The sequence below is a fragment of the Chinchilla lanigera genome, unplaced genomic scaffold (assembly GCF_000276665.1).
Source record: "Chinchilla lanigera isolate Chin_1 unplaced genomic scaffold, ChiLan1.0 scaffold00031, whole genome shotgun sequence".
NCBI classification, from domain to species: Eukaryota; Metazoa; Chordata; class Mammalia; order Rodentia; family Chinchillidae; genus Chinchilla; species Chinchilla lanigera.
Window position 1 is genome coordinate 18,618,892 of NW_004955432.1, and position 25,985 is coordinate 18,644,876.

The following is a 25,985-nucleotide window of genomic DNA, read 5'->3' on the forward strand; positions in this document are numbered from 1 at the left end:
AAATGTTGAAATGTTTGAAGCAAGATATCGAAAGATGAAAAGGTGAAAGGGATGATTTTTCTCAAAAGGGTGTGAATTTGAAATGACTGGAAAATACCAGTTTGAAATTACCTGATACTACACTAACAGCTAGTTGTAATGTACCCAAAGCACATTTTCCCTGATTGCCAGCTAGTTTAAAGATACAATGTGTCTTTGCTCTGTTCTAACAGAAGTGTGAAAACCCTGTGTGTTTCTTTGTAGGGTATTTGAAGAAGCTTTAGGCTTTTGGCAAATGTTAGCATTTCAGGGTCCATTCTCTTCCAAGTCTGATAAGACACCCTGTGATACCTTGCTAGAAGTACACTTCTGGACTCGGAACACATTGCTTCTTTCTTTCACTCAGTATTTGCAGGAATTTAATTTTAATCCTCAAAGTAGTTTGAACACACTCTTGAAGTCGATTCTAAATGAATTACGATATAAACCTCCTGTAGGGTTTTTGTGTATACTTTTTCATTGAAGTTTGCTGATTTTCCTTTTTCAGTAGACATGGGAAAGTCTCTTTCTCATTTACCTCTGCATCCAAGTAAAGAAGATGGGTATGATGGAGTCACATCAACTGAAACCATCAGGACTGGACTGGTTAACAACGAAGTCCATAATGAAGACGGAAGAAACGGAGATGTCTCTCAGTTTCCGTATGTGGAATTTACCGGAAGAGATAGTGTCACTTGCCCCACTTGTCAAGGAACTGGAAGAATTCCTAGGGGTATGTGTTGCTGTTTTGTTTGTCCTTTCAAGAATGCTCTACAACTTTGGCTCAGATGCCAATAGTATAAAACCTACTGTTTTAAGTGACTTAAAAGAAAAAGTAAGATTTCGTACCAGTTACCTTCAGTTAAAAGAACACAAACAAACGTGAAGGTTTCTAACACAGTAATGAAAATGACTTCGGTCCATCCAGTATTTTTTCCTTTCCTGCCCGCTATAGTAGGTAATGCACACTGTCTTTTGGAAACTTGGTCCTGTTTGGCATCCGTAGAAAGAAAGTCACAGTTGCTTCTCCTGTTGGCTGTTAGAAGCAACTTCAGTAATTTGGTCATTTGAACATTTGTAATTCATTATTTAAAGAAGAAAACGTGGTTTTTATCCAAAACAGACTACTGCTCTGCTATCATGAGGATAAAGAGGTATTGATATGTGAATGGAGGTACCTCTAGATCATAATGTTAAGTGAAATAACAGACACACAAGCTTAAACACCACGTGGTTTCTCTTACGAGAAACATGAAATAAAGAGCAAAATAAAAAACAATAGGAAACAGGGAGAGGTTGTTCATATGGGAAGGAGAACAAGAGATAGAGAATGAAGAGGGAAGAGAGATGGGGAGAAAAGATTAAAGGAAGAGCATAGGAAATTAGAACTTCTGTAAGTGGACAAGGTGACCAGGAGTTGGAAGGAGCAGGGAGAGATGAGAGGGTCGGGAGGAAAAAGAAAATGGAGTTGTGTTATGAACAGGGACCAAATGTCCCCAGTAAATGGAATCATTTTGTACTGCAAAGGATGTACCGATAAAGAAAAAAGAAAGAACAAGTAGCTCATGCCCTAATTGATTATTTCTAAGAGGAACTCCATGGTATATGATGATGACCCAAACAGGAAGAGAAAATGAAGGCATGGTTAACCAATGGGGAAGTGAGAAGGAAGTAATCTCCTTTGTGCTGCTACTGGGCTGTAGCGGCGGTGGTACTATGCAGCGGTGACCTGTAAGGTACCCGATGCTGTCTTCCCGCTCTACGTGGTAAAAGTTGCGGAGACCGTGAAGGAAGGACAGAATGACAGTATTTCACAACCCCTGAGAAATGCCTTGTGTTAGCGGTGGGGAAGGTTACATTTCCATTGGCTACTGAATGAGATGGTTTTATCTTTGCAGGGAAAGTAGCTGTTTGAGAATAAAAGGATTAGTAGAGTTAAAGAAATCATTGCACCAGGCTGAGGGGGAAGGGAGAAGATCTATTTCAGCAATGTGTATTATAGCTTCGTGACCAGCAGACTTTTGGCAGCCTGGAGGTGGTTGTGAAACGTAGGAATAAAGGATGGTTCAAAGGTTTTTTTTATGTGAGCACCTGAAAGAATGAAGTAGCCATTTATGAAAATAGAGAAAAAGATTTGAGTTTGTTTCAGCAGAGAGATCTTAATTTTAGGCATGTAAGTTTGGAGATGAGTATTTGGTGTGGAACTGGATACCTCCAACAGGCGGTTCTTCCTTATGAGTCTGAAATTCAAGCGGAAGGTTTCGCCGGGGGGTGATACAGTATTTAAATTAAGCTGAATGAGACCCCCAAGCTGTCATTGTGGGTGGAGAAGAAAAGAGACCCTGGCACTGAACCCTGGGATCCCACAAGGTCAGCGGCATGAGAAAGCATTCATGAAGGACACCACGAAAGCACAGCTGGAATAAGAGGAGGAAATCCGGGTGTGCGCAGTGCCCTGGAAGATAAGTGAAGGAGGCGTTACTTGGAGAAAAGAACAGTCGACTTCTAATGCCACTGAGCGATCAGGTGACATGAGAGGTGATGTTCGGATTTAATGACATGTAGGCCAGTGCAGTTTTTGTACTTTGCAAAAAAGCATGTGTAGCATGTGTGTAATCCTAGCAGAATAGGGTCAAGGAGATAGAGAGCACATAGTTTGTATTTTGAGTTGTTTTGATGAAAAGTAAAATAGAGGGGTACAGGAGGGGAGTACAGGGTCTGAACAGGGATTTTTTTTTTTTAATGGCGTGATTAATGTTTGTATATTGACAAAATGGATCTATAGAGAAAATATTGGCAGTGCAGGAGATGGGAGAAGCATTGGAGGAATGTCCTGAACAGGTGAGAAGATCTGGTGGGCAGTAGGGAAGGTTACTCTTGCAGAGGAGTGTAGGAAGCTTATTTTCAGTCATAAGAGAGGTGGTAGAACGTTTGGACACAGAAGCAGTTAGGTAGGCAGATACTGTTAAGTCAGAATTCAGACTAAGTGGACTATGAAATAAAGGGTTTTGTCGGCCTTCTCATCCAACTCTGCCCAGGTGAACAGATCCCCCGAACCAGGTGCCTGCAGATGTATAAGAAAAGTAAGAAAATATCAAACCAAGAGAGCCAGAATCCTGTGATCAGGCGCTAGCAGCCTCTGGGACTGACTGACCCCTGATTACCATCTTCAGTAACCTTTTATTCAGAATCAACCAAGGAGGCCCCAGAGGAATCAGAGGATATCAACTGTTTTAGCAAGAACAGTACAACTCAATTATCGTAGGAAAGGGACCTGACCAGGAAGCCATCATGTTACGTATCTTCCTTCGCCCATATTTCAGCAAAGCATCTAGTATTCAGGGGCTTACAATGCTTATGCTAGACTTCCTCCAGAACCCGACTGTCCCGGCTTGGTCAGGCCTGAGGCAATACACAAAGCAGTAACTAAGGAATGTCCTTCTCCACAGGGTTTACTGAGGGCCAAGGTTTTTTATAATGAAATTTGGGGCAGAAGGCTGCGGTGAGTTACACTAAACCCACATGGGCTACAGGTATTGGAGTAAGACCGCATGCAGGGCAGAGTCCTGGGGTGGGAGAACAGCCCACAGAGAGAGACTCTGGGTGCTACTTGGTTGGTTGGTTCCAAAAGCAGAAGGCAGTGTGGGCTTGATGAATAAGCTTCAAGATACAGGAAGGGAATGTGCAGCGGGTTTTTCTTTTCCTTCGTTGATTTACCTTGAAGTTATGAATTAAAATGAGCTTCTGTCGCCTTCCTCCCTCCATTCTCTGACTCGAGCCCTAATTTAGGACGCATCAGAGTGTCCTGTCACTGTGGCAGTAGGGCTTGTGCACGTGAGAGCGAGCCTGAAGGAGAAGCCTGAAGCTTCAAAGGGGGCGAAGTTCGGAAAGCGGCCGTGCACTGTTAGACCGGGTGTGTGAAAGAGGAAGATACGCTGTTGAAATTGGGTCTCCGATGAGACCAGGGAGCTCTTGAAACTTGGGACTTAGAAGATTCGTGCATTGGTTTTCAGAGGGGATAGTGTTAGCATCTCAGAAGCGACAGAAGTTTCCAGAAGGAGAGGCAGCAGTGCGTTTCTTCTGCTGTCATTGAGACAGCCGAATCAGAGTCTTAGTGGAAATTGAGGAGGTGAAGGAAGGTCTGATAAATTTATATCTTCCAAAAACCGGGACTCGTGGGTTTGTTCAGTGGATTAAAGAGTAATGCGATCTTCTTCCAGATGGATTTCTGGGCTTTCTGGGTATATTATGGTAGGGTACAACTGTATTTTTATTTAATCATGTTAAAAACCCACTGCTTTTATTTTTAGGACAAGAAAACCAGCTGGTAGCATTGATTCCATACAGTGATCAGAGATTAAGGCCAAGAAGAACGTAAGTGATTATAAGAAAATAATAAAGTTTCCTGGTTTAATTTTTATATATTTTCATTTCAAATTATGTATTAATAATTACTCTACTTAGGATCATCCAAAGGTAAATTTGTGTGAGGTTGTTAAGATGTAACAGTATGCGCTTTGTGTTATTAAAGGAGAAGGATTTCTGGTTGGGGTGCTGTCTTGAAAGCAGTATGATGAGTTTGTCTTTTCAAATCCTATTAAAACATCTAGAACAGTAGTGGGAAACAGACATGTGCTGTTTTCATTAAAAATGAGCGATGAATTATTCCAGTTCCTCCCAGCATAATAATGGGCATTCAAACCATGATGGCAGCAGGGACCGAAATGTACCCAGTGCTTTGAGGTGGTCAAGGAAACCAAATGAGGGGAAGTATTTAAGGGGTAAGTGTCCCACAGAACAAAGCCAGTCTGTGCCCTAAAGACCCTATTCAGAGGACGCTGAGCAAATATTTTTGAGAATTGGTTGTTCACATGAGAAGACTGCACGCTCTAGTTCAGAGAGAGTTAAAAGCCACCTGTCCTGTTTACCTTTCTCTCCTTGCTGAGACAAAATACCCAACACCCAAAATGAAGGAAGGAAAGGTTTATGTAGCTCACAGTCTGTGGAGGTTTCAGTCCATACTCGGCCGCTCCAAGGCAGGGTGACACATGGCAGAGGGCAACAGTTCATGGTGGTGGAAGACAGCAAAAGCAGCATGAGCAAAAAGGGGAGGAAGAAGCCTCTTACCGTCTGTTACACTGTATCTTGGCCATGGGCCCATGCGGTCTCCCTGCCCTCCTCTTACACAGGCTCAGGGTGTAGACCTGCTGAGTCACTTAGCCACGCCTCTGGCCTCCTCAAGTTGATAGTGTATCAGTCAACACCGCCACAGGCCTGAACATCAAAAGGAACTGGACCATCCTAAGTTCTCAAATATTATAAATCTCGATAAGTACTCTTTCGAAAACAGAGACATGCACCCTAAGGAAAAAGCAAAAAGCTGTTGGAGGGTGGGTTTCAATCTATGCAGGACCGGAACTAGGAATAAAGCAGAGAAAATAGCCGGCTACCAGGGTGTGAATCTCAGAACTAGAGGCGAGTAGTCAAAGGCCAGCTTTTTCAAGGCACGAGGGATCCCTTGACTAGTACAACTAGGGAAGTGGCCCTGAGCCATCTCCATCACCCAGGATGGAACCTTCTCTTTAAAATACAAGTACGCTTCTTATTTAAACACCAGCAATAGGGATGGGACTCAGTGAAATGCTAACGGATGACCAAAGTATGTGAGAAAAGAAAGTGAAGCTCCAATATGAAATGTACCAGAAAGTTAGACTCATAGACAGAAGCTGTGACAGAACAGCAGGTCGGAGATTGAAAAACTCAGAAATGACAAACCAGATCACAGGAAGAGGTGGAGACTCCACAGATCCCTTAAAAGAATCAGAAAAGGGTTTTTTCCACAAAACTGGAAGAAGTAAAGGGTAACTTCATACCTTAGAAAGTACAGTAAGGGAAATAGAAACAGGAAGAATGCAAACACATAGACAAATTTATTAAAAAGTATTTGAGAAAAAATGATGGAGACTGTAAAGAAAATTGAACATGTGTGTAATTGGAATGCCTGAAAAAGAAAATCAAGACTAAAACAGAACAAATATTAAACATTTAATCCAAGAACACAGCCCTGAAATAAAAGATGTGATGCCACATATTAAAAATACACACCACCATCCCAGTAAAAACAGAAAATAAGCTAAAACAAGTAAATCAATTCTAGTGAGATTCCTGAACTTTGAAGGTTTAGTAAAACCTTTGAACGTGCAAGCAAAAGGGTCAAAAATTTGACTTATGGGGCTGGGGATATAGCTCAGCAGCAGAAGTGCCTGCCTGGCAAGTGCAAGGTCCTGAGTTCAATTCCCAGTACAAAACAAAATAAATTATAAAGGGCAGAATAACAGATTGACATGCTATTTCTTGACCACAGTACTTCAAACTAGTAAGCTGTAGAATAGCATACTTAGTACTCGTTGAGATAAAGTGAACTAAGGGTTATATAAACATTCTGACCCTTCATTATAAAATTTTTATGAAAACAAAATAAACTGATGATTATATAAAGGTTCTGACCCTTTATTATAAAATGTATAGAAAGAGGGGCTGGGGATTTAGCTCAGCGACAAAAGCGCCTGCCTTGCAAGCGCAAGGTCGTGAGTTCGGTTCCCGGTACCGGAGAAAAACCAAAAAAAAAAAAAAAATGTATAGAAAGATACCAAGATGAAAAAAAATTGGGATTAACACCTTTATAACCTTTGTGGGAACATGTTTCTGTCTATGATTTAGAAACCAGCAGTGGTGAAAGAAAAGTGAAATGAATTTGACAGAGCATAGATTAGCGTTTATAGGTTGAAAATAAAACCTTAAGTCCAGTGACAAATGGCACAAATACCTGCAAATCGTATTGCCTACCGTGGGCCAGTAGCCTTACTCTACAGAGCTTAAAAATTTAAGGAGAGAGAAACTACCCAAAGGGGGAAAAGAAACTAGTACGCACACAAATACCATTGATCTTAAACACGTTAAAAGATGTTCAATGTCGCTCATTAAAGAGATACAAAAGGAAATTGCGCTGAGACCCCGTTCCTATTTACCAGATTGGCAAAATCCAACATTTTGTTGGCATATTTAGTTGGCACTAAAAATAAGCATATGCATGCCTTGCTGTGAATGGGAGTTTGGCGTTACCTAGCAAAATTGTGTATATGAATTTATGCTTTTTGGTGGGGGGGCGCGGGTACCGGGAATTGAACTCATGACCTTGTTCATGCCAGGCAGGCGTTGTGCCCCTGAGCTATATCCCCAGCCCTGAATTTATTGTTTGGCTCAGGAACTCTGTGAAAAATATATTCTAAGGATAGTTGTCAAATTGAGTAACTAGCATTTGTAGAAACTACTCATGTGCCAGTGTTTGTAACAGCAAAAATCTAGACACAATTTAAACAACAAATAGTAGAGGGCTGGTAAGTTAAATAACGCTATGTGTACCTGATAGCAAAGTGGAATGAGAAAGAACTGTATTTTACTACAGTGTGGTATTCAGCTCACATTTTTATTTGGAAACGCATTCTACATGCACACGTGTGTACACACCCGCAAAAAGAATGAAATCATAAGCCGGTAACTATACAATTAGCGGCTCTCAAGAGTTTCAGAGGAGCTGGGAATCAAGTAAGATTGGCCGTCACAACCGCTCTGTTTACATAACCTAAAAGATGAGATCAAATGTTAAAAAAGTAGCTCCTAAAATTGAAACAAAAAGAAACATTATTTTAACTGTGTATTGAATTGATGAAGAAGCGGCTGAGAGTATTTCTGGGATTTGAAATCATTTTGTTTTGATTGATGTAGAGATGTTTTAAATGGAAGCAGAACCACAGCAAATTTTAAATTGTACTTGGTAGTTGCATTGAATACTCAGTAGGAGTATTCATGGAGTAATTTTCAAATTTTTATATGTAGAGCAAATAAGTAGGTAAATGCCATTAAGGAACAAAATTTTCAACATAGAAGCAGAGAGATGCAAGATCAGATATATTAGATTTTCCACTTCAGATAAAAATGGAAGGGCTGCGGATATAGCTCAGCGGCCCAGTGCCTGCCTGGCAAGTGCGAGGTCCTGAGTTCGACTCCTGGTTCCAAAACAAAAGGATGGAAGTTACCTAAAATAATTAAGAAACTTGACAAATACATTGAGCAACGTTTTCAGATAGTAGATCTCAGGCTGCAAAGGAAGACATCCCTCAAACAAAAAAATGATTTCAGCCATACTGTTGTTCTGCTTACTGTCTGGAAATGGGTTGTGGATTATAGCGAAGGGGAGGGAACCTAGGCAGAGCCTAGCTGCCCCTTGAAGTGTGAGGGTGGACCTGCGCTCCAGAAGCCGAGAGGACTGCACTTAGCAGAGTGCACACGGCGCAAGGTAGAGTCTCGCGGGGAGCGGCCTATGTGACAAAGTACCTGAGGCTGGGGAAAGGCTGCCCTGTCGGAGCAGAGCAAAAGTCGGCACAGCTCACATACGACAGAAAGACTTGTTTCTCAATTCTTAGCAAAAGTGTACTCTTTTAGGAGCAACTCGCTCTTTATTTTTTTACCTGTTGGGGAAGGTATAGTGAAGTATTTACAGAATTTACATATTTCTTAATGCTTTGTATACTTTAGTTATGTCATTTAATATTAAAACCTGTATAACTTAGTAGACTAAATTACCTTAAAGAGTACAGATAGAAAATGGCAGAAGTAAAATTCTGACTTGACACCACATATACCATGGAAGCTTTGTAACTTTATTAGCACTGTGTATCTCCCACGATTTCGTTGTGGTCCCTAGGGTCATAAGAAAAACTGTCTGTTGAATCTTATAAGAAAAATGGAGATGCTTTGTCAGTGAGCTAACCATTTTTTCCAACTTGAAATGCATAGAATATTATTTTATTGTGCTGGTGGATTCAATCATATTTGTTAGTGCCGTAAATAATGTAGATCCATATATTCACAACTAGGACTGCTCTGAGCAGGCTGAGAAAGTGCAGAGTGAGTGAGTGTGAATTGTTCGAGCTTAATAGTTGTAATTTAGCAAAGTTTTGTTTCCTTTTTTTGATGAACCACTTGCTCTATTTTTCTTCACTTAGGCAACTTAAAATACTCAGAAAAAATTACAAAACATCCTTTTTTTGTATCAGGAATCGAACTCAGGACCTTGCACTTGCCACACAGGTGCTTGTGCTGCTGAGCTGTATCCCCAGCAAGACATCCTTATAAAGTTATTTAATCATTGTGAGGCATGCCATGAATAACTTCATAGAAGCATAGAAAATTGGTTTGGAGGAGAACATGGAAGAAAGAATAAAAAAGATTTTTTTTTTTTATAATTATGCCATCAGGAAGATGTGGCAATATATGCCTTAGAATAAAAAGGCCTGTTAGCAGAGGGCTGTGTATTGGAAAGATCAGGAAAACTGAAACTAGCTTTGGGGATATTTTTAAGCAAAAAGGAAATAGTGAAAATAGAGGGGATAAATACTGCCAGGGAGGTAGAAGCATAGCAAAGGCACGTTGAGTTCTTTTCTTTTCTTCTTATCACTGCAAATATTATCTCTTTGATTAAAAAACTGTAACAACTTCACGCCCAAGTTGATCAGTGTACACACTGTTCTTTAAATGAGAACATAAGTATTTGGGACTGACGAGACTCAAAGAAGGACTAATTCTAGTTACTGAGGCAGATAAAGCGCGTGATTATGTCACAAGTTTGAAGGCCTTCCCAGGTGATTCTGATGAGCAGTCGCTTTAGGAGAGCATGTCGTGGTGAAACACACATGCAAAAACTCTGCTTCAGGGAAGTCAGCAGGAAACTCTGAAACCTGGATCTATAGAGAGCTCTCAGGCTTGAACCTACTGTGAAGTGTGGGTTAGGAACTAGCTCAGTAAACATTCGTTATCAGCCTGGAATCCCATTATCCAGAAGAAGTGAATTCCTCTTCCAAGGAGAACATTTTAATGCTTAGTAGAATCAAGTCAAAACATGACCGGGTACTGTGAGAATGCGCAGGTCTGGTGAAGTTATGTGTCTTCTTGCTAGTGTGACATACAGAAGAATACCGAGTGAGAATTATCTTCCCTAAATATATCGTGTGCAGTTTCTGATGCACATAACTGAAATACTTCCTTTTCCTTTTCAGAAAGCTGTACGTGATGGCATCTGTGTTTTTCTGTCTGCTCCTCTCTGGATTGGCTGTGTTTTTCCTTTTCCCTCGATCTATTGATGTGAAATACATTGGTGTAAAATCAGCATATGTCAGTTATGATGATCAAAAGAGAACAATATATTTAAATATTACAGTAAGTACAAATTTATGTTGAAAATCTTCTGTTTCATCCTTTATCCTACTGAGCAGCACCTTTATCCTGGGTGAGAGCATGTTTGTTAAAAATAATGCCGTCTGCTTTGCTATCTCTGTCTTTGCTCTGTGGATCCTTCTCTGCCATTTCTGGTTTTGCTGAAAATGGCAAATAATAAATACTGGCAGTTCATACATAGAATTATTTAACAGCTGAAGATTTGTTTAGTAAGATAAAATAAACATTTTCTGGAAAAGAAAAAGTATTACAATCAAATTCTTCGGCATTTGACTGAATAACCCCTAGCAAGGCGTGCTCACATGTGATTCAGTAGAAGTTACTTATATATGTAACATTTGACTTCCTTGCATTTTGTGAAATACAGTTTTTGCCATGCTTAGCAGGCCAGTCCTTTATGCTGTTTAATTTTTTTAATTTTTTTTTTTTTTTTCTGGTACTAGGAATCAAACCCACAACCTTGCACTTGCCAGGCAGGTGCTGTGCCGCTGAGCTAAATCCCCAGCCCCCTATGCTGTTTAAATATGAAGTAAAAATGATTGTTTGATTTTTGTCTTATAAATTAGTAGATATGAAAATGTCCTCTGTGTTTCCCTGGACAGTATTTTTTAAAAAGATCGTGCAACCACCCAACTCCTAAAAACAATAAACAAAATCCCAAAGAACATTTTCTACTACTTTTTACACATACATGTACACACAGAAACACACACACATGTATGTATCATATATATATTAATTATGGCTTGTATCTAGATGTTCCCGAGAGCCTCATGCACTCATACATGGGGAGTTTTGGCTGGATTAGGATGTGATACTGAGATTAAGGGCATAATGCTGGGATTAAGGGGATGGATGAAGGAAGACGCATCCTGGATGTGGCTGGTACCATCCAAAAGGCTGTAACCTGGATGGGGTGAAAGGGAGGAAGCGGGCTTCCTGGTGCTTGCTGTCTTCCGGTCTGCCATACCATGGAGTATTTCTCTGTAATACTACTCTGCCATGCCATCCTGCTTTGGAAATACCTAAGGACTGAAACCTCTAGAAATTGTGAACTGAAATAAACCTTTCCCTCCTTTAGCTGTTGGGTGTCAGATATTTTATCTCAGCAATGAGAAAAGTAACTAAGACATGAGTCACGCCGTTCACAGTCACGTATGGCTTCAGGCCCAAGGAGTGTCTGTGGGAGTGTTCTGTTTGGAACAGTGTGGACTTAGCTGGTTCCTTTGCATAAACGAATGGCTAAAGTAGAGGCGGGGATTCCTGCGGTGGTGGTTGGGAGCAAATAGCTCCAAAGGGATGGACAGTGACGTGGAAGACTAGGTTCCAGTGGGATCACTACTTGATTACAGAAAAAAGAGCTCCCAAGGGATGGACAGTGACGTGGAAGACTAGGTTCCAGTGGGATCACTACTTGATTACAGAAAAAAGAGCTCCCATGGATCCAATTTTTCTCATTGCTTACTGTCAGAGTTGATAACATAAGGGCTTAAAAAAAAAAACTAGAAACATCATTCACAATAGAATTGTGACTAAAATATACCAGTGTTAATTGTAGCACTGTGAATAAAACAGCATAACACCATGCTAATTTTAAATAATTTCATATGGCCATGGAATTATCTTTTAGTATTTTCCCACTTTAACACCTCCGTAGAACAAGGAAGATCGTTTCCTTTCTGTTTCGTGTTTACAGCAATGGCCAGACTCTTTTGGCTTGCCTGAAAGTTCGCTGTAGTGTCCACTACTGTAAATATGTAGTAATTACTATTGGAAAGACATGTGGTTTCCTTCTATATAGTGTATGTAAATACACATTTCAGATCTTATTTTAGGTAATCATGTAGGAATTCTCGTGTCTTAGTCACCTTTTCATCCTGAGACACGTCATACCCGACACAACAACTTAAAGGAGGAGAGGTTTGTTTTGCCTCGCATTGACAGTCTGTGGTTGGCAGGCTCCAGGCAGGACGGCATGGCAAAGGTCACAGCAGAGGGGAGCTGCTCATGGCACGCTGGGTGCGAGACAGAGTCAGGGTGGGAGCCCGGGAGGGAGATGCGGTCTTCCTGGTCCCACACGTAACCTGCCTTCTCCAGTCAGTCTCCACTCCACAGTATAACGTTTAGCTATAAATTCATCAGTAGACTAACCACAGGTAAGTATCATACCCCCATGACCCATTCATCTCCCCAAACCCTCTCCTGTGAGTGCGTGAGGCTTTGAGGGGACATCTAAATGTAAAACTTAACTTTCTGCCCCCGGCCCCTGCTGAGCTCATGAACATCCCTTTGTATAAAATGCATTTAGTTCATCTGCAACAGTTGCCAGAGTCCTAACAATCCCAAGTCCAAAGTTTTCTCTGCGACTTAAGGCAGATTCTTAGCAAAGTACATGTGATTTATCTCTCAGAGTCATCAAAGTCCTAATGATTTCAGCACTGATAAAAAATCCAAAGTCTTCTCTGAGACTTGGCAGACTCTTAGCTGTGCACCTCTGGAAAATAAAAAAACAGTTAAACGCTGCTGACATACAATGGCAAAAGGTAAACCACTCCCGTTCTGAAAGGGAGGAGTTTGGGGATAGAAACCAGAGGAACCACAGTAAGATCAAAGCCCAACAGAGCAAATATTAAATGCCAGAGTTCCATGTCTAGCACCCAGGGCAAGTTGAGACAGTGAGATGTGACACTCCAATTTGCAGCAGTGAGATTTCTCCTAGAGTGGCTCCACCTCAACAGTGTTAACTATGGTTGTAGCCCTTATGACTTCTCTTTTAGACTAGCTTTGCTCACTCTTTGTAGCTTTCCTGAGAGTCCATATTCCTGGGTTTTCCAAGTTTCTGGAGTCTCCACTACACTTTTAGTTTTACTCTCACAGCTTTATGCACTGCCCTCTCAGACACACAGCCTGGCCTCCCAGGCCTTGTGAAATCTGGGTGGAAGCCTCCATGGCCTCATAACTCTTACAGTTTGCATGCACATAAAACTAGCACCTAATGAATGACTGCAAGGTCTGCTGACACACAGAGTAACAGCCAGCCCCTTTCACGTCTTGCCATAGTCAGCTGGCTCCAAGGCAGGACAGTGTGATGCAGAGGCGTGGCAGAGGAGGACCCGCTCATGATGTATTGACAAAGCAGCAGCGAAGGGTCAAGGAAGGACACAGGAAGGGAGACGGAAACTTCAGGTCCAGTGACACACCTTGTCCAGCCAGCCTCCACTGCAACAGCAGGTCAGCCGTAATGCCCCTGAAGTGGAGTCACCTTCGGAAGGTCTCACCTGTGGTCCAGCAAGGCTTTAGGGAGCGTGTAGATATAACCATCCCGTTTGCAGATACTGTCTCCTGATAATGACTAAGCATTAGATAAGAAGTGGGAATTGCTATTTTGGTGGACATCAGACTTCACTAGCGGGTGTTGAGATAAGAGGCTAGCAAGATGATAGACGATAGGTTGTCTAACGATAGTGGAAAAGTAGAATAATGTTGCACATTTCTTAAAATGAGTAGTATTCATTAATGCTACTTTTCCTGTTTTAGTAAATTAGAATAGAGAAAAAGACTAATTTCTCCTGCTTCACACAAATAGCACAGATGACTTCTGTGAGCCTGCAGAATCTTGTGTGAGGCTTTCTCCCCAGCAGTAAGCAGGCAGGCAGTTCCGTAGGGGACACCAGCTAGGTGGACTGCCCCACTTCAGCCGGGGGCAAGTCCAAGCCTCCAGAGCTTCTGAGAAACTGTCACTTCGAATTCTCATACCCTCTTTAGATTTAATTAATTTCCTAGGGCAGCTCACAGAATTCAGGAAAACAATATGCTTAAATTTACTGATTCGTTATGGAAGATACTTTAAAAGGTACAGATAGGTGAGCATGGTGCCAGGCACCTGTAATTCCAGCTACTTGAGAAGATAAGACAGGAAAATTGTGAGTTCCAGCCCCTTCCAGGCAACTAAGCAAAACCCTGTCTGAAAAACCAACCAACAAACAACACAGAATGTAAATAAACTGCCAGATGGTGAGATACATAAGGCAAGGTCCAGGATGGTGCAGAGCACAGGCCGCTCTGTCCCTGTGGAGTTGGGAATTCCTCCCTCCTGGTACTTGGATGAGTTCTTGTTTACCTTCCTGTCTGTGCAGGAGCACCTGGAGCCCTGTCCTTTTAGAATTTTATGCTGACTTCATTGCAGATTCATGCTGAAAGCGTAGATATAACTGTGATTAAATGCAAAGAGGGTATGAGCTAATGAAAATAAATTATGTATGAGAATTCAATAAGGGCTTCCTGTTCAGATTCTTTAGGACACATTTTTGAAAGTAAATTTGTCTATTCAAGATCACAGATAGATGAATGCCTTTGATAATCTTTATTTTAAAGTTTATAATTGTAGTCCCTTTTTATTTATAAATTAAATGGACTCTCACTGGTTTGTGCAACCAAGACTAGTCCTTTAGTACTAAATTTCCACTTATCCTTTTTTTGTCTTTGTTAATGTTTATCTTCATGTTTTTTCTCTCAATATATTTTTTTTCTAATTCTCATGGGTATTTTTTCTCACTGTTTTGCATCATTGCTCACTTTAATGTTCTAATGAGAATTATCGGTACGTCAAACGAAAAGAAAAAGCGTAAACCAGCAGTAATTTGTGTATATGGAAGATTCCAGAATTCTCCTAAACTGAATGACTTGGTCTGCATTGAGAGATCCATTGATCTCAAAGTATTAACCTCTTTCCTGTTGGGTCTGGAAATGAAATCAAGATGATTAACAACCTAATAAGTAAAATGTGTGTTAAATGAAGACTGTTTCTGCTGTGGCATAGAATCTTTTAAAAGTGTCTTCATGTTTATAATTAGAAGTGAGCGCACACGTGCAATTGTGGTCACTGTCTAGCCCCCTTCTTACTAAACTGTTTTCTCTCTACTCACCCCCTACTAGATCTTTTGCGTCTTTCTTTATATTCATATTTCACTATAGAGATACATTTACATGTTAAATTTTAAAAGTTTAAAATTTAAAAATTGTTAACTCTGTTCTTTATTTTTCTTCATTTTTCTTACCACATATTGACCAGTGCGTAAGGATCCCATTTACTGTGGGAGCTGGTGCACGTGCAGAGCACACCTTAACCCTTTCCTGTCCCCGGCCCGCACAGCCCTCCCCGCTCCTTTCGGATCCTGGTGAACTTCCCATTGCAAAAGCTCTATTTCCATCTTTTCTTTCACTCTTTTTACTGCTGTTTCTCTCCCCTCCTCCCCGCTCCCTCCATCTCTTGTTCTCCTTTCCATTTCAAAAAAACCTCCCTGCTTCCTATTACTTAAGATTTTGGTCTTTTTTTGTATTTTGGGTTACTCATATAAGAGAAACCATGCAATAGTTAAGCTTTCATGTCTGATTTATATCACATAATATTATGGTCTGAAGTGCATTTGTTTACCTGTAAATGCCCTCGAGTTTATCCTTCTTTACGGCAGAGTAGTATTCCATTTGGTATAAATACCGTGTCTTTTATCCATTCATCTAGTGATAGGCATATTATAAATTGTGCTGCTATAAACATGGGTATGCCTCTGTCACTGTAATATGATGACTTTAACTCTTTTGAGAAGATACCTAGAAAGGGAATAGTTGGGTCAAATGGAATTGCTAGTTAATTTTTTTTGAAGAATCTCCATGCTGATTTCCATAGTGTTTTACTGGTTGACATTCCTACCAGCAGTGTAGAAGGCTCCTTTTCCCCTGCGGCTGTGTCAGCATTTGCTATTACTTGATTTCTTGATGATAGCTGTTCCTTCTGGGTTAAGATACCCCAGTATTGTTTTAATTTGTACTTCTCTAATGGCCGGAGATATTGAACATTTTTCCATGTATTTATTTGCAGTTCTTTTTCTAAGAAGTGTCTTCTCCTGTTACTTGCCCATTTTTCATTGGGCAACCCTTTTATTGGGAGGGGCTTGTTTTTTGAGTTCTTTGTTTGTTACCAGTGTTAGTCTTGTGCAAGGCATGGCTGTCTGTTCGCTCAGTTGTTTCTGTTGCTTTTGAATTTGCTGTGACTCCATTTGTTGATTCTTAGTACTATTTCTGGTGCCACTGAGTTTTACTCAGAAAGTCCTTGTCTATACCTATGTCTTCATTTTACCTATTTTATCCCCCAGCAGGTTGTTTATTTAACACTTGGATCTTTGATCTATTCTGATTTTGTTTTAGCACATAGTGAGGTAGGTGTCGAGACTCAATCTTCTCCGTGTGGATAGCCAGTTTTCCCAGCACCGTGTATTAAAGGCGCTTTCTTCTCTCTGCTGTGTTTTTGGCCCCTTTGCCAGAGATCAAAGATCTGTGTGTTCTTAGGGTTGTTTCTGCTCCCTGTGTTCTGTCCCGTGCATGTTTTTGTGCCAGCCCCATGCTGTTTTTATCACTGGGGCTTTGTAGTACAGCTTCAAATCTGGTGTTGTGATGCCTCCTGCTTTAGTTTTGTTATCAAGGATTGATTTTAAGGATTGATTTTGCTCTTCTGCATTGCTTCTCATTCCATGTGAATTTCAGGATTGTTTTCCCTAATTCTCTGAGTAACGCCATTAGTATTTTGATTGCAACTATATTAAATTTGTATGTAATACTGGATGTACAGTTTAGCATTTTGAATGTATTGGTTCTGTCAGTCCAGGTACAGGATAATCTGAGGTCCTCTTCTGTGTCCTTTTTTAGAGTGGTATAATTTTTGTGGTAGAGATCCTTCACTTTCTTGGTGTGGTTAATTCCCAAGTATTTAATTTTTCTTTTTTGGTGTGGGGGGGTTCTTTTTTCCGGTACTGGGAACTGAACTCACAACCTTGCGCTTGCCAGGCAGGCACTGTGCCGCTGAGCTAAATCCCCAGCCCCGATTTTTTCTTGATGCTATGGTAAATGGTATTGTTTCCCTAATTATTTTTTCTCAGTGTATAGGAGGAATACTACTGATTTTTATATATTGATTTAGTATCCTCTACACTTCTGAATTCAATTTTGATATATAATTTTGTATCCTGCTAGAAGAATTAATTTGGTTAATTCTTAGAATGTTTTGGTGGGAGGTTATAGGTCTTGTATGAACATGAGTATGTCATCTGCAAATAGTGATGCTTTGACTTCTTCCTTTCCTACAGATGCCCGTTTTATTTCTTTCTCTCCTGATTGCACTGGCTAGTGTTTTCAGAACTGTGTTGAACAGGAGAGGTGATAGTAGACATCCTGGTCTTATTCCTGATTTTAGGGGAAAAGCTTTCGTTTTTCCCCCATTTAATATGTTGGCTGTTGGTCTGCCATAAATTGGCTTTTATCAAATTGAGATAAGGTCCTTCTCTACCTATTTTCTTCAGGATTTTTGTCATGAATGGATGTTGGATCTTGTCAAAGCCTTTTTCTGTGTCTATTGAGAGGATCATGTTACTAAAAAAATTACATGAATTTTTTATAAGATATGCCTTGAACTTTTGTTGACTAAAGTCATAGTTATATTTTCTCATATTATTTTATTCTTGTACTATATATTTTCTTTTTTATTGTATTTTTATTTTAAAGAGAATTTAAAAAGTTAAAAATGATACAGAATTTCAAAACAAGATGATAGGAAATCAACAATGGTTGTTACATTGCATATTCTTATCTTCAAAGTAGTTGTCCAGCTTACCAGAGTACTATATAATTTTTCTATTTTTTAATTTTGACTTGTGTATTTCTCATAAGCATAGTGCTAATGCATAAGACCAAATTATCAGTTTATTTAATGTTCTTTGACATTGGTGGTAATGTTTTTCTTCCTCTTAATAAATGAAAAACAGTCACATCTAGAGTCACTTTGTTGATCTTGAATATACAGTAGGTTTGTGCACTTATTCACAGATAACTCGCACATTTTCCATCTTGCTCTTGCAGAACACCCTGAATATAACAAACAATAACTATTATTCTGTTGAAGTTGAAAACATCACGGCTCAAGTTCAGTTTTCAAAAACCGTTATCGGAAAGGCGCGCTTAAACAACATAACCAACATTGGGCCACTCGACATGAAGCAGGTAGGTCTGTCAGGAAATTCACTGGCTGAGGTAGACAGGTTTCAACCTTGTGTATCACATAATTCGAAGGAGGTGGGTTTTCTCAAAATTTGATTTTGAAATATGTCCCATACATGTATAAAATGAAATCTTAGAATCAAGAGTCTAAAGGGAGAGATATCTAATTCTTCGAAATTTTGGTGTGTAACTGAAGTATTTGATAGTTTGATCCTGTAACCTTTTTTTTGCATTTCAGATTGATTATACAGTACCTACTGTAATAGCAGAGGAAATGAGTTATATGTTGTAAGTTCTGACTTTATTAACCTTATCATTAATAATAATGAGAATGTTCTTCCCTTTTTAAGAATTTGCAGTCTTACTGGTTAAAAAGACCACAGTTTCAAATTCATTCTGGCTTCTGGTCTATTTTTTCCTTCCCTTTCTCAACATTTGTATCATTTAGGTGCATGTACCTTAAATTTCCTTATTTTTGGCAATAGGATTATGTATACCATGTTACATTTTATTTTTAGTTACTGTGTAAAAGAAATGTCTATTCTTATAGTCTTGATGTTCTAGTGTAAGAGGGCTAGAAATGCTAATAATGTATAATACTTTATTATTGCATTCTGAAGCTTTAAATTTGGGCCTAAATTATTGGCTCTTAATAATTATAAATTTTATTGTCTTCTGTCAAAATATATGTATGGAATTTCTAAGCGTGGATATAGAATTTCTTGATAACCAACACAGGGGTAGCTAAAATTTTAAAAGGTAAGCAAAATGTAAAAGTAATTTGTAGCACACTTTAAAACAGCTCTATAGCTCCAGTGATATGATGTGTGAGTATTTTTAGAATAAGAAGTCATGGCTGTATCCGTCATTACTTGGAGCATTCCATGCTCAGCCAATAAATGCTTCCTTATAGCATCTCTATAAACTTTAACATAGTAGGATTTTAAGTGTATAATATAATAACTTGTACTTATTCACATTTTCACTTAACAGTGATTTTTGTACACTGATATCCATCAAAGTACACAACATAGTACTCATGATGCAGTAAGTATTAATTTTTTTCAAAAATATTTCCTGTTAAAATTTCAGAATTATGATACTGGCTTGTAATTTATACAGCATCTTTACAAATGCTACCTCAACTGGACTTTAAGCCTTCCCAGAATGCTATGAACAGAGTAACTATCACCCCTCTCAACAAATTGGCAGACGGCCACTCAGAGTGGTGCAGGGTGACACGGCTGCTGGGTAGTGAATGTGAGCATTGTAAGAGCTGAGGAGAAGGCAGGGTTGGAGCAGAGAACACCGAGCCCAGCACCCACTTCCTCGCTCCCTCGGTACACAGTCCCAGCAGGAATCAGAAGTAGTGATGCTGGCTTATCAAGTGTGTGTCATCTAAGCCAATAAAAGATAGTTGGTTATAACTTTGGTATTTTACCCATTGGGCTTTACATCTGATTGAGCCTCTTCATGATGAGGGAGGTGCATGATTTATTTTTAAGCGTGTAATGACTTTTAATTTTTAAACTAAAAATAACTTTAAATTACAATTGTTGTTTATAATTATTTGGCTAGGCCGCACTGCTCTGGCATCTTTCTGTGTGGTAAAGTATCCGCTAAGCGGCCTTTGTCTGCAATATTAAGTTATCATTAATAAAGTATCACTCCCTGGAGCGGATTTTTATGTGTAGAAGTTGTCTCACTATAGAAGCACTTTCCACATAGCTGTGAAACATTTCTCTCCATTCATTTCATTTTCAGAGTTACCGTGACAACAACGTACTTTGGCCACTCTGAGCAGATATCCCAGGAAAGGTACCAGTATGTGGACTGTGGAAGAAACACCACTTACCAGTTGGGGCAGTCCGAATATCTGAATGTCCTTCAGCCACAACAGTAAAGACGGAAGGAGACGCACCGAGAGAAGATGAAATGCCTGTAAATATTGTCTGAACTCTCAAGGAGGTACTTCCTAGTAGGACATCTTTAATTGAACAAACTTAAAGTTTATACTTCTAATTTAAGCGTTTGGTTACAAGTGTGTGGACCTGAAATCATTGTAACTTCCCATTCTGTGTTAATAATGTATTTGTACCAGGATCTTGTACTTAAATATAAATTTACCAGTCCGTTCTCTTCTCCCCTTCACATCCCTAGACGGAAAAACTGAGACTTCCCCAATAGTGTAATAAAGACGCCTGCCTGGCAAGCGCAAGGTCGTGAGTTCGGTTCCCGGTACCGGAGGAAAAAAAAAAAAAAAACCAATAGTGTAATAAAGAGTTATTTGAAAGATACAGTTTCAGTCGGTAGCTCAACTGACAACATAACTGTAGTAAGAAACACAGTCTGATGAACTTAGTTTCTGATTTTTTTTAATGAAAAATTAAGGAAAGCCTATTCACGGGAAACTTTCGAAAACTAACCTCTTTCTGTGATTTATAAATGCCCATGGTTAGTTACATGGTAGTGCTGTGTTTCAACTACAATATTTTAGCTTTTAGCCAAGTATTTTTAGCTTTTAATTTGTTGAAATTCTCATTTGCATGTTTTTATTTTATTTCAAGCTATTCAGTGCATAATACTTACCAACCACCTGAAAACTTCTAAAAACTCTGAATAATGTTTCGTGTTTATTTCCACAGTACTTATCATTTTGTGAAATTCTCGTGTGATCTTCAGACATAATCCTTTAATATACAGTATTGTAAATAAACTCTGCATGGCTTTTATACAGCTTTGATAAATGTCAAAGTGGAACAGATTCAAAAGTAAAGCAAGTAGCTCATAAAAATGAATAAAAAAGGAAAATGCAGTTCAGAAACTGATTGTGACTAGGTATCATTTTATGCTAGACCTGGCATAAAATAGATTGGAAATGAAATATTTTTATGCTTCACTTTTTTCATGTTGCTTTCATATTAAAAATTGGTTTAGACATTTTTCACATCTGCTAGGTACTTGATCATCAATTTTATGAATATTTTAGAGGAAAAAATTATTTCTTTGATAGAAATTATTCAAAAAAACCCACCATTAAGTAATGGTGAGTATATTTTAAAAAAACCTGTGCTATGCTTTTAAAATTTTAGTTATGTTGTATATCGCATGACTGTGATGCTTGTAGGGTTAAATTTTTAAAGATTTCTACTTTTGTTTTTATTTAAAATTATTTTCAGGTGTAAATTATTGACTTACTCACATTGCTATTTTATATTTTCAACATTGTTTTCGAGTTGATCCTTTCGCCTTTCACTTACTAACTTCTAAGAACCTTTTAAATACATACTACCAAGCATAGGCGCTCAGTATGATACAAAAAAAAAAATGAGCTGAGGTTCATTTCTTTCTGTTCCCTGAGGACAGAAGTCAGGTCTCCTCCTGTTCACCCCTCAGTTCCTAACTTACATGAAAACATACCCTGTTCTCTCAGTTGTAAAACATAAATTTTAATGGTTTAATTCTGATCTTTAAACACTCAGGCATCCAGTTAGTTTTCATAGCACTTTTCCAGGTTTTCCTGAGTGGAAATTGTGAGTGGAACGTGCTTTCTTCAAATTGCGTACTCTTTGCTTGCTCCGTGGCTGATGTAGCCGTCCGTGCCGTGAAATCAGATGGCCCCTGCAAACCCATCAGGACGCGCGCACCAGCCCGGGCTCCGTGTCCGGCTCCTTCTGCCGCGGCTGCTGGGGACTCCCGGCCTCGGAGCTGTGCGCGTCTCGATATACTGGTTGCGTTCATGTTTTTCAGATAGTTCTCATTGCGTTGTCTCTCATTCCCTCATTTCTGTGTGACTCACGTGTGTGAGTGATTTAGATCCCCGTTTTTCCTAGTCCCGTGACTTCTAAACATCTTTTAAAATTTTAATGAGTGCCCGCTCGCAGTCCATGTTGATCCCATCGGCGTAGGGAGGCGGCGGGTGTGCGCAGCGCGTCCTAGTTTGCACCTGCCGCACTCGCGTCTGTCCCTCTCTTGGTCCTCTTCCCGTCTGCAAAAGGTCTGTCTCCCTCCTGCCTGTTACCTTTCATTTTGCGCTTTAAATTATTTGCACTTAGGGTTCCTGTGACTTCCAAAATCACGCGTTTCTGCCGCAGAGCTTCCACCTGGATTGCTCGTACCTGACCTTCCAGTGGGGCTGCGCGCCTGCCCCGTGCGCTAGAGATGTAGTGTTTCGGTGGCTCTGTGCGAAAAGCCGAAATGTTAAAGAAATTTTACTCTGTTTGGTTCCCGCTGTCTTCCTGTCCCATTAACATCAAAATGGACGTTTATTTCTTTAAAATCGTCCTTTGGAGAAGCCTCATAGCATAATCAGTGCTTATTGTCCTACGTTGTATGTTTTAACCCTGGCAGGTCATGCAGTGTAAATTAAAAAGAGCTTTCTGTTGGGCTGTGGCCCTCTCGTCTGCCGAGAGCACGAGCCTCCTGAAGGAGCGGGAAACATTTGCTTGTAATGGTTCAACTTCCAGCCTGTCTTTGTCACTCTTTAAATTGAAACTCTTTGTTAAATTTGGTTTCAACAGAGATTGAGCCAGAAAACACTAGAATTTAGAACAAGTAAAAATCCAGTGAAGAGAAATAAAGATTGCCTACTGTAAGAGATAATTAAATAACTGCCAGAATAAACCTAGAACGAAACAGGCTGTGATTAATAAAACTATAAAGACACATTTTGGAGAAGTAAATGTATAGCCTCAGAAAAACCCTAGAAAGAATAAATGAAGTCTTAACTTTTTCCTAGGTGCCAGTGTGGTTTCCTGCATAGGAAATGGGTAGGTGTTAATTTATTAATTTATTTTACTTTTCTGTTTTTTTGGTTTTTCTGGTACCGGGAATCGAACTCACGACCTCGTGCCTGCCAGGCAGGCGCTGTGCCGCTGAGCTAAATCCCCAGCCGCTATTAATTTATTTTTACAACTAGTAGCAGACCTTACCCAGGGATAATGGAAGAATATTGCAACATTTTTCTGATGCTTTCACGTGTTACTTTGACTTTTCATCTTAATAGCCTGGTCATTCTAACAAAATTCAACCCTTACAACAAGCCTCTGTGTGTGGGTCTTATTTACGTAGCAAATTTTAGCTCTTCCACATGCTTTTCTTACATAATTTCCTGAAGAAGCGGTCACAGGACCCTCATCTTCTAGAAGCAGAAAGAGAAGTGTAGAGACGCTGAGGGCCGTGCCTTAAGATCACATAGTTAGTAAGTAGTTTCCACTGGGGCCCAGAGCTTGTTTCTCCTTCTTTCAGATCCTTCTGTCACTTCAGAAGTTCTTTGGAAAGCCCTGCTGACTCAGGATAATGTGATTAAAACTTAGAGGGAAAATTCACGTGGTAATAGTGACAGTGGAAACAGCACCGATGCATTCAGGTGGTGGTAGTTTTGCATTCTATCTGAAATATTTCAAACGGAGAGCATGCATTTGTGGAATAATTTGGAATGTAATCTACAGCTTAATTTTTCATTAAGATTTAGTACACTGATAATTTCAATAGAGAGAAAATAATGTCAGAGTAAGTATTTTAAGCAATAGAGATTATTATATTTAAGATTGAAATGGAGCAGTATGGAAATACTGGATATTAGAAAAGATATTTGAAACCGACAAAGGACCATCTACCAGCATGTACTGTGGTTTATTCAATGCTCAAATGGTTAGTTTCGTTGGTGTGCAGTTTTTCTGTGCCTTTTCTGTTTGCTGAGACTAATGAGATAACAGTTCCTCAAAAAATTCACTAGAAGAAAATATTATTTCAGATCTTCTGGTGTGTAGTTTGGAAGTGCCAGTGCAGTGTGAGAAAGGTAGGAGGTGACTATCAAAACATTAAAAGTAAACTATTAGGAGATTTGAAACTTTAGCCTAATAAGTTCTTTGTGTCTTCTTAGCCTTATTATTTTGGACAGCATGTCACTGACTTTTGCCCCATTTTGTGTGTTCTTAAAGTGCTTAGAATAAACATTTCTTTATATAATGATTATTTCTCATTCAAGAAAGTTCTTTCAGTTAAATACTTGTTAAGAGCTGTTTTTAAGTTTCTGAATATCATCTTTGATATGTGGTATAAATTGAATTTCAAGTTACTACTTTTTAAGCAAAAGTTTACTTGCCATGTCATCGTCAGGGAATAATTTTTAGCTCACAAAATCTGGAAGCAGCTACTACTAAGAAAAATTCACTTTATTTCTGTTATTTTTTTGTAGAATCAGATTTTAAATGAGAAGTTTATCTGAAACTATTTTATTTTAAGGAACGAATAGTATTTGAGATGGTGAGGTAAAAAGACTTAAGCATTATTCTTTAAAATTCTTATTTTTACATTGTAACAAAATAGACTTGTGATCCACATGTATCAAAAGTTGAACTTCTACATACCAGATCTAATATCAAAGTAAAAATTTTCACTTTGTCAGCTGAAATTTGTGATTAGAATTGCCATTTGTGTGTATTTCTTTGTTTAGAAAACAAATTCATACTGGATTTTTAAAATTTACCCTTAATTTTGATAAAGTCATGTGATACAAAGTTACTATACAGGAAAAAAATAGTACTTTCCATTTTTTTAAACTACTAAGGTGATTGTGTTTGTAGTTCTTTTTAAACACATTTAGCACAGACTCTAAATTGAATTACATAATATAGTATTATATTAGACCTAAACTGTCATACATTAATTTAATAAATATATATCAAGTTTTTCATAGCTAAATCTCTTTTTAGAAGGACCATGCTGCCTTCTGTTTAATTATATTAATTGAAATGTGTTTAAGAGAAATGTTTTCAGCATATTTTGTATACTAAAAAAAGGATTAGTATTGGGCCAGTGGCCCAAAAGGTAATATTGCTACCGTGTAGACTATTACAGTTCAAATTGCCCCTCCTCCCTCCAGGATTTTGAAACTAGAAATCTGGGAGATGCTGTATCAACTATAGTTGGGTGAATCTAAGTGCTCTGCGTATCGTTCATCTTTTAATTATTGTATGAGGTGGAAAAAAATGCCATATTAAAGAAGATACAGAACTTCATTATGTAATAGTTGGTTGTAGGCATAACAGCAATCCATGTCTATGTATTTTGTCTTATATTTTCTTTTAGCAAACTAAAAAAGATTCTGGAGGATTATTTCAAGCTAGGTATGATGGCACATTCCTGTACTCCCAGCACTTGGGAGGTCGAAGCAGGAAAATCATGAGTTTGAGGCCAGCCTGGGCTACATAGAGAGCTCAGGGTCATCCTGGAGTACATAGTAAGACCCTGTCCCAAAAGATTTGGAGTGCTTGCTAGTTGGCGTAACCCACTTGGTCAGATATTTGAATAACTGTACCATTACACTCTCACCCTCAGTTGTAACTGTGGAATGTAGAATGTGAAGATATATTTGGCACTTGTATTTTGCTTGTATTATGTAGTGGCCTTCGTCACGGCACATTTATTAAATTCACTGATTGAGCGATTCTGTAATTATAACTCTTACTGGTCACATAAAAAAAAAAATGATAGTAGCAAATAAATAGAAGTACCCCCAAGTGCTATTTTTTTAATTCAGTTGTAACTGTCACTCTCGTAATTGTGTCTGACAAAATCAAATTTGTAAAACTTTTAGCATGAAAAATAAAATTTGTATCTGTCAA

At 39.0% G+C, this 25,985-nt stretch overlaps 1 protein-coding gene across 1 annotated transcript; it reads left to right on the forward strand.

Moving 5' to 3' along the window:
- Positions 1 to 526: 526 nt before the first annotated feature.
- Tmem106b (transmembrane protein 106B) lies at positions 527 to 25,985 on the forward strand (the record flags this gene model as incomplete). The annotated part of the gene is given in 7 exon segments (XM_005388105.2): positions 527 to 751; positions 4,329 to 4,392; positions 10,134 to 10,293; positions 18,220 to 18,360; positions 18,596 to 18,645; positions 19,351 to 19,404; positions 20,122 to 25,985. Coding segments are annotated over 7 exon segments (833 nt in total), but the record flags the coding sequence as incomplete, so codon positions are not given.